Source organism: Tripterygium wilfordii, chromosome 8 (genome assembly GCF_013401445.1).
Source record: "Tripterygium wilfordii isolate XIE 37 chromosome 8, ASM1340144v1, whole genome shotgun sequence".
Lineage (NCBI taxonomy): Eukaryota > Viridiplantae > Streptophyta > Magnoliopsida > Celastrales > Celastraceae > Tripterygium > Tripterygium wilfordii.
Window position 1 is genome coordinate 10,789,620 of NC_052239.1, and position 14,073 is coordinate 10,803,692.

A 14,073-nucleotide genomic window follows, 5' to 3' on the forward strand; every position below is an offset into this window, starting at 1 on the left:
AAAAAATATAAATCTTAAACCCTAAATCATAAATTCTAAACTTTTTTTTGGTAAAATATAAATTTTAAATTCTAAACCATAAACTCTAAACGTTAAAACCTAAATTTTAAACTAGAAATTTTAAACCCTAAACACTAAGTTATGACTTTTGAATTCTAATATGACATCTTCAAAAAAAAATATATATATATATATATATTTTTATTTTTTTTAATGTAATTTTTTTAGAAAAAATTATAGCTAAAAATTGTAGTAAGAATTGGAGGCCCCTCAACTTATCAGGCAACAGCTAGTCCAAAGCTAGACAAAAGTCACAAAACACACTCCCCAAATTTGACTAAAATCCTTCTTCTTAATTGATTTTATGGTCAACGGTGATTCTATGCAACCATGACTCTATGTAATTGTTTTTTTTCCCACTATTGAGTGAAGAGTGACGTGTTAATCCACCGACGAAAAGTGTAGCACTAGTTGTCTACAATGAGAACATAATGACACTTCAAATGGGTCGGAAAATTTGAAGACACTTCTTATTTGGAGTGTGTACTCTAAAAATCAAAAGATATGTACAAAGGGGACCAAGTGATGAGAGAGGTGATGAAAAAGATCATCTTTCCCTCTCAATCTTTTAAATTGGGATAAGTACTACTAATTACTTAATTAGATTTTGCACTTGTGGGTTTCTAATTAAATATCATAAATTAATATTATTCAAAAAAAATTATTTTTTGTAATTTAATTTTATTTAATAATAAATTGTTTGCTCCAAAAAAGAAATGTCATTTTCGTGCTCTAGCTTATCCTTCTAATGTTGATCAAAGGCTGTGGTTAATTCAATTTATTTATGAAGTGCGAAAAATGAATTATAAATTAAATATAATAGAAAATAGAGGCAAATCTCAAAGAATATTGAATGTCTAATAATTCCAAGTGGACAGGGACATTTATCATTACATGAACAATAAAGGCGTCCATATTGCTCTGTCTTTTCTTTCGTATACATTTCTAGATCCATATGTATGTATGTATGTATATGTGTATGTATATGCGTATGTATATGCCAGTTTTGTCATATCTTTAATTTTCACACTTTTAATTTCTTTTCTCATTGTTCCATATATTTCCATAAAACAAAGGAACCAGACTAGACTACTTTACAAAGTTTAATTACCTTAATTAGCAAAAGAGCATTTCTTTTAGGCTTAGTTTTTTTAAAATCTCTCTCTCATCTTTCTGAATATGTGTGTGACATATTTTTTTTAACCATAAGTATAAATTCGGCTCGTCATGTCCGTACGCACAGTAATTCCCCACTTGACAACATGATAAGTTGGACCGAAACCTAAGACATGACAGCACAAGTATTACTCTCAGTGAATGACTATGCGTGTGAAACATAATGACGCGCTAACTTTTAAACCTTCAACTCGCGTTTAAACCCTAAATTTTAAGCCTAAATAGGAGTAGGTTGAAAAACCCATATCTATAACAAGACAAGTATTCTTTGGCATTTATTAGTGATGTGTATGTATGTAGGCCCATTAGGTTTCATTGTGGGCTGGCAATTAGCTAAGAAGAATAAATTTGTCTATTTCAGCTGACCAAGATTGCATATTAGATTTCAAGGATAACTTTGTCACACTGTCAAGTAAAGAGAATAAAGTTTTGTAGAGTATAAAACTTCTTAAGCATCTTTTAATAATAATATTGTCAGATATTTGAATGATTTTTAAAAAAAAAAAAAACTCAAGATAATAGTCTTATGGCCATAGTTCGAGTATAAAAGGCTCTACAACATACTCCAGTTGGGATAGGGGGTTCAATTATTTACTCTAATTTCTCCCCTAAAACTATGTTAAATCATGTTTTAAAATATGTTATTATATATTTTTACGTTTATAATGTTATAATATAATAAATTTTGAAGAAAAATATAAATCCTAAACCCTTAAATCGTAAATTCTAAATTTTTTTTGGTAAAATATAAATTTTAAATTTTAAACCATAAACTCTAAACACTAAAATCTAAATTCTAAATTCTAAATTTTAAACCCTAAACACTAAGTTATGAATTTTGAATTCTGATATGACATTTTCAAAAATATAAATATATTTTAAATCCTTCTTCTTAATTTATTTTTTGGTCAACGGTGATTCTCATGCAACCATGACTATGTAATTTTTTTTTCCACTATTGAGTGAAGAGTGACTTGTTGATCCCGACAAAAAGTGTAGCACTAGTTGTCTACAATGGGAACATAATGACACTCCAAATGGATTAGAAAATTTGAAGACACTTCTTATTTAGAGTATACTCTAAAAATCAAAAAGTACGCACAAAGGGAACCAAGTGAAGAGAGATATGATGAAAAAGGGGTGTTGGGGACCTGTTGTAATAAAATTACAGTAGGCCCGACTGTAATGCTACTTTGCGGCAAAAAAAAATTTTGTTTTAATTTTTAAAAATTATAAATATGTAGTATTCATCATAACTAATACAACGATATATCTTTTGTTAAATTCATCTCGATCAAACACATAGAATATTTTGAGTTTATATCCGACGGTCTAGAATTGTCATATATTTTTAATATTGAATTTGAATTTTTTTGTTTCGAACAAAAAAATATTGTTGGATTCGTAACAATAAATACTATATATTTATAATTTTTAAAAATTAAAACAAAATTTGTTGGTACCCAAAATAACATTACAACGGGACCTATTGTAATAAAATTACAACAGGTCCCCGCCACTAAATGAAAAAGACCATATTTCCCTCTCAATCTTTTAAATTGGGATAAGTACTGCTAATTACTTAATTAGATTTCGCACTTGTGGGTTTCTAATTAAATATCATAAATTAATATTATTCAAAAAAATTATTTTTTGTAATTTAATTTTATTTAACAATAAATTGTTTGCTCCAAAAGAAATGTAATTTTCGTGCTCTAGCTTATCCTTCTAATGTTGATCAAATGCTGTGGTTAATTGAATTTATTTATGAAGTGTGAAAAATGAGTTATAAATTAAAATATAATAGAAAATAGAGGCAAATCTCAAAGAATATTGAATGTTTAATAAGTCCAAGTGGACAGGGACATTGATCATTCCATGAACAATAAAGGCATCAATATTTGCTCTGTCTTTTCTTTCCTATACATTTCTAGATCTATATGTATGTATGTATATGTGTGTGTATATGCCAGTTTTGTCATATCTTTAATTTTCACACTTTTAATTTCTTCTCTCATTTTTCCATATATTTCCATAAAACAAAGGAACCAAACTAGACTACTTTACAAAGTTTAATTACCTTAATTAGCAAAAGAGCATTTCTTTTAGGCTTAGTTTTTTTTAAAATCTTTCTGAATATGTGTGAGACATTTTTTTTAAACCGATATAAGTATAAATTCGGCTCGTCATGTCCGTGCATACAGTAATTCCCTACCTGACAACATGGTAAGTTGGACCGAAACCTAACACATGACAGCACAAGTATTACTCTCAGTGAATGATTGTGCGTGTGAAACATAATGACGCGCTAACTTTTAAACCTTCCACCCGCGTCTAAATCCTAAATTTTAAACCTAAATAGGATTAGGTTGAAAAACCCATATCTATAACAAGACGAGTATTCTTTAGCATTTATTAGTGATGTGTATGTATGTAGGCCCATTAGGTTTCATTGTGGGCTGGCAATTAGCTAAGAACAAAAAATCTGTCTATATTAAGTGCATTTCCTCTTCTTAATGACTATTTCAGCAGACCAAGGTTTGCATATTAGATTTCTAGGTTAACTTTGTCACACTGTCAAGTGAAGAGGAAGAAAAGAACAAAAAAGAGGAATGACTCAGATACCAGGTGGTGGATGGCAATGGCATCCAACAAATCTTCATCCAGATTTGTTAACAGATTCAATTAATCAAATCTGTTCCTGATTTGAAATCTTGTCTTGGATCCATATGTAATAACACTGTTAATGAAACATTACAGATAAGTTGAAGCCAATATTGGCATTTTTACACTTAACACTGTGAATCAGCTAGTAACTAGAAAAATGCCTAAACTAGTTTCAAACAAAATTTTCCAAATGAATTAAAGGGTTAATGACTCGATGAATCGTTATTGGCAAGAAGGGATCAATTAATTGCATGGAAACTAGAATGTGCAAGTATTAGGTTGCCGGTTATGATACGGATCCCAACAAATGGTATTTCACTTAGATCTCATGCGTCCAATTCAGTTGTTGGGATAACTGAGATATCAACTGTTGAGATCTTTATCATTTTCGTTAGTTTGCTAGCTTCAAGTGCATTGTGCATCTACCAACAAAGCTTTAGGGATTCCTGGACATGGGTCACCACCAAAACTCTGTTTTGATAAGGCAATGGAACATCCCCTCTTCCCTAGACAAGCCTGGAATACATTTCAAGAGTTACACAATTAAGAACATGAAGAATTTCTGTGAGAATTTATGAAACTTGTTAATCTTTAATGAAACTTCATTTAGAACCGGGTTAAGGAAATCATCACCTTTTCGACGATCTCTTTGGAGTTAGTTGAGTGGCAGCTTCCAATGGTGTAGGTTGTTCCATTACAAGAACCAGATGGGTTTCCATAGCTTGCAAACGAGACGTTGGAAATGGTGGTTGTTGGAGGGCAATTCAGCTGAACTTTAGGTCTTCTGCCATGGTTTGCTGCACTTTGGTTGTATACTAACCATGAAGAAACTGGGGCCATATGAGAGGACGTTACATGCCCACAAACACTTGTGATGGATATCGTAGCTATGGAAATTCCAAGAGGGGATCCACCCTCTTCTTCTAGTATAACTAAAAGGTTCCCAACGGGTTTAAGGAACGAACGAGGTACGTGGTACCTGATAACAAAGAAAGTAAAACGTTTTTAGAACGTATGCTTACTGTATTAGAAATCTCATTGCCAGAAAAGAAAAGCCTCCGATTCCTATATGATTCAAATTGAACCATAGACGCCCTGTTTCGGTCAAGTTCAACTGACACTAGATAAAATAGTAGCAAAAGGGTTAGGGGGCATAATGTATACCATTGCTGTGAAGGAAACCCACTAGGCTTATGAAAGGAGACCCAATATCTGCCAATGCTTTCTCCATTAACGAAAGCTTCGCCTTTTCCCATGGAACCAAGATCTAAGGCAATAGGATCATCCCCAGCAGGCGCATCAAATAGAGACTGTGACCAACCAAATAGATAGTCAATGACTTGAATTAAACACAAAACCATAGATAAACAACAGTAAATGAATCGTGAAACTATTTATACGTCATAAAACTGTAAAGAAGATTAAGCAGAACTAAGTTGTCCGACCTTGTACCACGTGAGGGGACTAGGAGAAGAGGAAAAATTGCTCCAATGGACTGGACTTGGTTCTTGGTTGGTGTAAATTTTTAAATTCTCTCCCAGCATTCCTACCTGTGTCAAATCATATGTAAATTGTAATAACAAGACCTACTGCTTGTGTCTTCAAATTGCCCAAAATAAATGCAACTACAGTGAAAGCATCCTACAAACAGCGGTTTCTATGCATCAAAATTCCTTCAGGAATTGCCCATGCAGGTTATTATGACTGCGTCCGTTATCCGGACAATTTGAAATCCTATCCATCAACACCACCAAGCCCATAATATGAAAGTTACAATCTCAATCAACAACTCATCATAGTCATTTTGGAATGTAGTTAGGGTGCTAGTCCACCTGAATATATTTGGTTGTCAATAAAACCAAGTTATTTCGAATTTAGAAGCAACCTCAGTACCAAAGAAATCACCTTGAATCTCATGCCTCAGACAAGGCAGATCTTAGACCCCAGCTCGATTTGATCTCTTGGTCTCAGAAACTTCAACATTAAACCACATTCTATATTCATCTATTACTACAAAACAAAATATCAGAAGATGTGGTGCTCTACTTTAAGTCATGATGCTGAGCAGCAAAAACATCCCTTCCATAACCTGCAGAATTTTTAGAAACCTTCCGGCCTCCACTTTTACCACATGCCTCTCCATTTTCACATCCTCTAAATGGGGATTTCACATGTCCAGAAACTCCTACCTCTCAACATATGATAACGATTCTTACAAGCTTGAACCTAGCAAAGTCTATTAATCAAGTGCAGGGTATCAATATGTTACAATAGTTTCACAATGACTTCAAATTGGTGCTAAATACAGCAAAGATCACAAATTTTTCTTAACTCATGAAAATATGGAATAAAGAAAATTTATCTTTATGATCACGGCCACTGCAAAGACGCAACTATGTTAATTAAAAGAAAAAAAAATTGGAACGATTAGGAAGGTTAAACCACAGAAGAACGCATACAAACATATGAGTGTGATAAACTACACATAAGCATATAACTACTATGATTGCCAGAAAGCAGAACACAATACCTGATAACCCCATGAGTAATTGGCGAAATCCTTCAGCCCATTTATACCATGAATCCTCACCCCACGCAGTCCAGTATTTCTATGCTCTAGAAATGCTCCTGAATCCTTAAGAACAGGAGTAAAAATAAATTCGTATGCAGAAGAAATGATCACATATGACATTGTCTTTGGACATAATAAGTTTTATGAAATTCTATTAGGGTATTTGGCATGACCCTTGTTCAGAAACAGCTTGAAGGAAAGTTGAAAAATCAATTATTTTGACATATTTGTGCCACAACTTCATTCTACTTTACCTCAGATTGACGACTGAACGAAATTTATTTAAAATTTCAATATTATGTGAGATTGAGAAGAAAAAATGGCACATTGCTTTCTCAAATTCATGATCTAAAGAAATTCCATCTCTCTCTTAATTGCTTTCTGAAAAGAAGCATTCAAACAAACAATGTGACTAACAAACAGCATTCAACTAAATATGCTAGATATTAAACAAATTGACCGATACTGGAAATTTCTATAAGGAGGTTTGAGGTGATTATCTAAAAACACAAGGCATGAGTTGGCTTTTGGTGAGCACAACTGATGCCAAGAAAATTGATGTCACTATTTCCTTCAATTTCAACCTATGAAATTGCTGGCATGAGAAGGAAAAATAAAAAATATGCAGTAAGCAATCTCGTAACCATTATAATTCATCCTTGAGTCACTCTATTATGATATTATCATATTCTATCTAGGAGCAATGTAAAAATACCATTAAAGATTTGGATCTTACCGGCAATCCAACCATCACACTCAGCAGGGAGACATAGTTAATCCCACTGATCAAAGAAACTGTACTTTCAAGAGTAAATCTTGGTGTATTAAAGCTTCCATGTGCAGACCCTGAAATACGTAAAGAGAAGTTTCATAAGTATGTTAATGTTTTTGAACTAAGGGCTGAAACAAGAAACATGGCATCTATATGTGCTATTCTAAATTAAGTATTGAAAAACGGCTTGAGATCATTAACAAAGCAAGTAGATGGTTGAGGCCAATTCGCTGGCCTTGAAAAGTTTTCTAAAATGCACATGCATAACATGATCAATGAGGAGATGTGAGACACACCTACTAACACTCCATTTACAAATGCATGCAGAGCATGCCCAGTAGAGCTCACGTTAAGTACGGCCCGATCACCAAAAGTTTCATGCTGAATTCTGCAGACAAGTCGAAAGAAAGGATTTGATAACTAACTTCAAAAGAATGATTGGAACCAGTTTACGATCTGGACACCATTTAGACTAAATCACAATTGACAACTTTAGATTGTGTGACAATTCAGGAACAAACTAATTCCTTCAAATATTTAACTATGCTAAAACAAGATACCCCCCCCAACCCCCCAAAATTAATGTTGGTACTCCCAACATATATGTGAAAATAATTCAATTCCAACATATGTAGATCACCACTCAAACAGAGGCAAAAAGAGATTAAAAAAATGAAAATAACCAAAGATTATGCTTGAACAATCATTTGGATATATATATATGTATGTATGTATGTATGTATGTCTATAGCAAGAAATTTAGTTCAGCCATGCCAAGTGAGGTTCAGGTTGACAATTCGAAACTAAGATAATGCAATGTTTTTGGCTTACTTGAAAGTGTACCAAAGGTAATCAGATGTGTCTTTTGTAGCATTCATTTGCTCTAACAACACATTTGTTCTTAACGAGGTATCATCAAAGTAAGGAACATCTTCTTTGAGTTCTGCCCACCTATCCACGGCATCAAATTTCATGCGCGTGACCATCGTTCTTGTGCTATACTGGACATTTACCTATCCCATGACATATGCAAGTTAAAATCTTCTGCTTGTGTTGATGAACTATGTAAATCTGAATCATTAACATTGTAGCAGTTTTCCACAATAAATGCAATGGAGTTTTACTGACAAAAGTTAGAAATGTTAGATTTTCATGCGCAGATTGAAGCATAAATAATTTTGAATCAATGGCCAAAAAATATTCAATATTCCAAAGAACTTGAAAATGAGTTTTAACAAAGTAGCAACAGATGCACAAGCATACCTTGGCTGTATTGAAGGCTACACTTTTGCAATCAGGTAAAATACTAATTGATTTTGGAGGCAATTCATATGAAGAACCACGAAATTGCACTGTAATTCCTTTATCATTGTTCACAAGAAAGGCCGCACACCCTCCTGAGTTGCCACTAAAGACATAGGCCTATTCAGAGAAACTAGAAATATTCAAACCCGGAAACTTCTAAGAAAATTTAAGACTTAACAATGTTCTCTTTCTAGCTTTCATACTTCTTGTTGTGGACCTAATGAGGAAGTAACTGGTACTCCAGAAAGTAAAGGCTTTGAGCATAGCTTTATTGCTGCGTGCAACTCCTTCAAATGACCCCACTTTGGTTGCCTAATCAAGCCTATATTTTACGATAACAAGTTAAGGGAGATAGTGCCAGCCAAAAACAATATCCTTATATTAAAAGTTGAGAAGCAGACATATGTATGTGACTGACAGACGTACCATACTCATCAATAGGAGCTTGGTCATAGTAACTAGTTGGCACATATGCGGAGGCCACCCTTCCGAAATTGGTTCCGCCATGATACTGAAATAAAAATACCCATTTCCTTTTTAACTCTACTTGGGTAAAAAATAAACAATTTTTTTTTAATTTAAAGAGTAAAACTATAGTTAATGGATTCTTTGTCAAGATTGGCAATCGAGGCTTTTAGCATATTATGGCATGCATGTATTACATATATCTTTGAAATGTACAGTGTTGATCAGCAGAGCAAGAGGAGCAGTGGTACCATATAATAATTTACGAAGCTTCCATTCCTTGCAATGAATAGTGCAACTTGAAATGCAATGTCCTCAGCGTCCCTTGTTTGTATTTCCTCGCCATATACTTGATAGCTACATAGGAAAGAAGAGACGTCTACTTAAGAAAGACATTCACATTTGTATAACAATTCATTAGTTAAATAATCCATAACTGCCATTATGCACTTAATAATTTTATCAATTTTAATTTCAGATGATAAAAAACAGTGTCTGAAATAATTGACATTGAAAAATGCAGCACTGTAGGAATGTACATACCGAGCTGTCCAGTTCTCCGTCCATATTGATGGCTTATTAGGTGAGTTAGGCCCCTTAAATAACTCCCCGCATCTCCTACTGTTACATGTATTAATCTGTGAAATTACATGAGATATTTCACAATCAATACCTATTTATGGTAAAAAAATGAATCAAGAATTAAAAACACACACAGAGAGAGAGAGAGAGAGAGAGAGAGAGAGAGAGAGAACGAAAGGTTGCCCTTCAAACATTTCAAGCTATCTTAGTTGAGAGAAACTGGACATTGGATGCTCCAAGTCCAAGTAGTTTCATGCTAACTTAAGATGTCAAACTAAAAAAGGTGAAGAATTTTGGAAACGGTTATTTAGAAACCTATGGTGATTGAGGCAACTTAGATTTCAAGAGGAGGAGACCAACCACAGGATCAGGGGCATCATCTTGTTTGCACATCATCCAAGGCACCCCAGTTTGAAGTCCCACAGCCATAGCTGCGGCCCATTTGACATAGGCTGGTCCTTCTTCTTTAAATGCACCTTCCACTGTCCCGTACTCATTCTCTATCTACACACACACTGATAGCTTCAGGTCACAGCAACAGTACTGAAATTATATTTTGTTTACGATTATTACTAAATCAACCTGCGATAGTATGATTGGGCCACCTTGCGAAGAGTATAAGTTCTCTGATTGCATCATCCTCACTATCTTTGTGGTAAAATTTTGCATATGAACCTACCAACAATATATGAACCAATTGTCAATAATACCGATACACTTCTAATGATGCAATTCACTGTTCTATACAAGCGTAAAAAATTCTGCAAAATTGAATTCCAGAATGAAGGAAAAATGCAATCAGTTCTAGGTCATCTATAAGTAAGATCTGCACAGCTGGGCATTCAAAGCACGTCAAAAATAGATATTAACTAGTGGTTCATGCTATGCAATTTGGGCTTATTCTCCAACTTCTCACATTCTTCAGAAAAAGAAAGACATTTTTGTTACCTTGAAGGGTTCGTTGTTGGTACGATAAACAATGCCAGGAATGTCATGCAACCAGAATGGCAGCCCTCTGCAAAAGGACCATATATACACATCTATAAACATCAGGTCTGTTATTCATTGGTCATATATATATGCTAGAATTATAATGTGGCAAGTGGGTTCATACCCATAACTCCATTCACTCTGAATGAAAGGTCCAATTCTGAGACTCAAGTAGAGCCCCTGTGCTTGAACTTCTTTTATGAATCTTACAATGTCTTTCCTTCCACTGAAATCATACTGCAATACATTCCCAAAGCAGCAAATTAAGCCATGAGAGAGAGAGACAGAGAGAGAGATTGACAGAGATACACAGAGAGAGTGAATGATTTGTGGGTCAGATTACCTGACCGGGTTGAGGTTCATGGAGCTTCCAAAATACATACGTCTGAATCACATCAATGCCACCGGCTTTGGCTTGGCCGATCAAAGATGGCCACATCTGCAAACAGATAATCACATATTGCCCCTATTAGCTGCAACAAAATCTCTCATTCTTCCAAAACAATCGAGAAAAATCGTTCTCGTCACATCGTTCTACACTTCTACTATAAAATCTCCAAATTCATAGTCGTCACTCTTTCGTATTTCTTGTATTTTGAAAGTGGGCCGCAGTTAAGTTGGACACCACTTATCTGGGCCGAACCCATATCCAAAAATTTTTATGGACGGCAATACGGCCCATGTTGAGCCCAAATACTCTTCAATTTTGGGCCTTTGAAAGAAAAGTTGGGCTGCGACTTATTGGGAAGCCCAAGTTGTAGTATTATTCATGACATTATCGAGGCACATGACGAAGTTAATAAGAGTGGTTGTATTGTCACTTAGCAAATATATCATTTTTCATCTTGTTAGATTTTTCAACAAAGCTGAATTCCAAGTTGCAATCCCATTATTTCAATAATTTTAATTATAAAGGTGTTTTCAGTCTTCTAGATTATTAAATAAACAATCATTGTAGTTGGATCCAAGAAAAGCATCCCCATATTGGCAAAGAAATTAATTAATAATTTTTTTCCCAAAAAAAAAAATAATAGAATTGCACATTGGCAAAAAAATTTCAATTAAACAAGAATTACGAGAAAATATTCGGTGATTTGGTATATCATGTCATATATATGTTGATGTGGTGTAACAGGACCAATAAAATCACGACAATTCATGGGATGCGAGGTCAAATCATGGGTGTTTGGAATGAAAATACTAATTAGTTTATACTTCTAAATTTGACATTATCCCCAACCATCCATGAATTGATACCAACAACTTATGAAATGTCACTACATTATTGGTTATGATACACTACATCAACAGCATGTGACATGACGTTTGAGGACCACTGAATATTTTCTCAGATAACCCGTATTTACTATTTGGGGTTTATAATTATGAGTGGTTTTTTCTTAGCTAGATATATGTATTAGAGCAAATCCTCAAATGCATGTGGTTTATCATTAGTTTGTGTTCATGAATGGTTTTTTCTTCTTATTTTTAGGGTTACTTTTGGTGGATTTATGGATTATGCACGAAAGGTTATTAATTACAACAATATATGCAAAGAAAAGAGAGTATGGATAGGCACCTCAGGAGTGCTGCGAGGATAGTGAATGGAGCCGGAGAACAAAATCTTATGTTGGCCGTCTACTATCAGAGATCTCCCATCGTAGCTCACTTCTCCGGTAGCGCCGGCAGCGCCGCCGCCGCCTTGAACGGTGCCGCTAAACCTCGAAAACAGCAACAAACACAGTAGACCCACCATGACCACCATGCACATACCTACAATACACAAGGAAACCCCTATCTCTCTCTGTTTAGGACAAAAAACTGATCAAATTCTCACAAGAAGAAAGCATAACAGAACATCTATATCTATATCTATATATATATAACTCTCTTACTGAATATCACTAGAGAGAACGTAGACTTAAAGGTATTGTATAACATGTATTGATTCGACGACCTAGCCTTCATAATTCTTGGGATTTGTGTCGATTCAGTCCTGATTAATATAGAAACCAGTATTCAGAAGCTTTGATTGCTATAGAAGAAATGTAATATACATATATGGTATGGTATCATCGAAAAGAGGAGGAGAAAATAAAGAAATAATGAATAGCTGTAATTAACAACAATGTAAGGGAACGTTAACAAGAGGAGGGTGAGACGGCAGAGACAGAAGTGTATATGTTGTCTTTTACTGTGAGCAAATGGAAAGCCACAATCCTGGTAAAATGCTAACGGAAATTTGTTGAGTGTGGTGCACTGGCCGAGAATTTATTTCACTCGAGTGGGTCTAAAGAGTCTTGTCTTAAAGAGGTTCTCACGATATTAAAAAACAAGAGTGAGGATATTCTTGTAAATTTGATGAATGGTAGAATCTGAGGACACCCAGCCCAAATTCCACTCATCTTTGTTGTCCTGTTGATATGCGATTGGATCACGTTGGGCCCATTTTCAGGGAAATTTGCCGTGGAATTAGGTTTGTTGGACATGATTGGATCACGTTGGGCCCATTTTCAGGGAAATCGGCCGTGGAATTAGGTTTGTTGGACATGGATAAGGCTGGTGTTAGGCCCTATTACGGACTATAACTTTAAGCCCATGGGCCGGGGCGTTTATTGGCTTCATGTTTCAAACAAATTATGGTTGAACTACGATTCTTTAAATCAAAACACAGTCCTTTAAGTAAGGGTGTTATATGGTCGGTTTGGTCGGTTTTTTGACATTAATTTATCAAACCAAAAGATCGGTTTTTGTTTTTCCGATATTTGGTCGCTTTTTTATGAAAATTTTTCGAAGAAATGAGTCCTTTTCATTGCTTTGGTTCATACCGTCTGGAGCAATCTTTAACTCCACCGAGCTCTAGCACAGAAGCCACCGATCGCGTCCACTTCTTGTTTGCAGAAAGAGCAGAAGAAGAAGAAAAAGAATAACGTGCGGGCATGCGAAAAGCAAAGTTTTTAAGGCCATTTTTTTGGAGAAAGAGCGAGGTTTTTGTAGAAGAGAGTGGAGTGAGCAACTGAAGTGGCCATTGCCGTACTCTTCTCTAATTAATAAAAAAAGTCTCCTGAGCAACTGAGCCTCCATGTCTAATCGATTACACTCGGTCCGAACCCGTTTTCGACCAGAGCATATGGTTAAGCAATTTTGGCGATTTAAATAACCCATTAAGCCCAATACTTTTCTGGTTCAACGAGGCCCAATTCTTGAGAGGTTTAATGTCCTCAAAAGGCCCATTATCGTTTGACCTTTCGGTCAAAATCTTGAACTAAGAACATTCTAGCATTATCGAGGTCATATATGAGAAAAAAAAAGAAAGAACAGGTTTCTCCCTTTCTTATGAAAGAAAAAAATTCATTAGCAAGCGCAAGATCAATCTAAAACATTCTTCAATAGTTGATTAATATTTCTAAGATTAAACCATATATATTTGAAATTTTTTCAATCTATTGAAAATAATATTTTTGTGGTCATTGACTTTGGCCTA

At 34.7% G+C, this 14,073-nt stretch overlaps 1 protein-coding gene across 1 annotated transcript; it reads right to left on the bottom strand.

Moving 5' to 3' along the window:
- Window positions 1-3,917: 3,917 nt before the first annotated feature.
- LOC120004122 (beta-galactosidase 16-like) lies at window positions 3,918-11,117 on the bottom strand. Its single transcript, XM_038853371.1, has 18 exons — window positions 10,933-11,117; window positions 10,714-10,826; window positions 10,548-10,614; window positions 10,182-10,274; window positions 9,960-10,103; window positions 9,561-9,655; window positions 9,269-9,374; window positions 8,979-9,063; window positions 8,756-8,874; window positions 8,511-8,669; window positions 8,079-8,260; window positions 7,544-7,635; window positions 7,212-7,321; window positions 6,434-6,538; window positions 5,349-5,453; window positions 5,068-5,213; window positions 4,537-4,882; window positions 3,918-4,419 (listed from the first exon to the last, which is right to left on the bottom strand). Exons 1-18 carry the CDS (start codon window positions 11,026-11,028, stop codon window positions 4,309-4,311), a joined length of 2,274 nt encoding a protein of 757 aa, XP_038709299.1. The 5' UTR covers window positions 11,029-11,117; the 3' UTR covers window positions 3,918-4,308.
- Window positions 11,118-14,073: the final 2,956 nt, after the last annotated feature.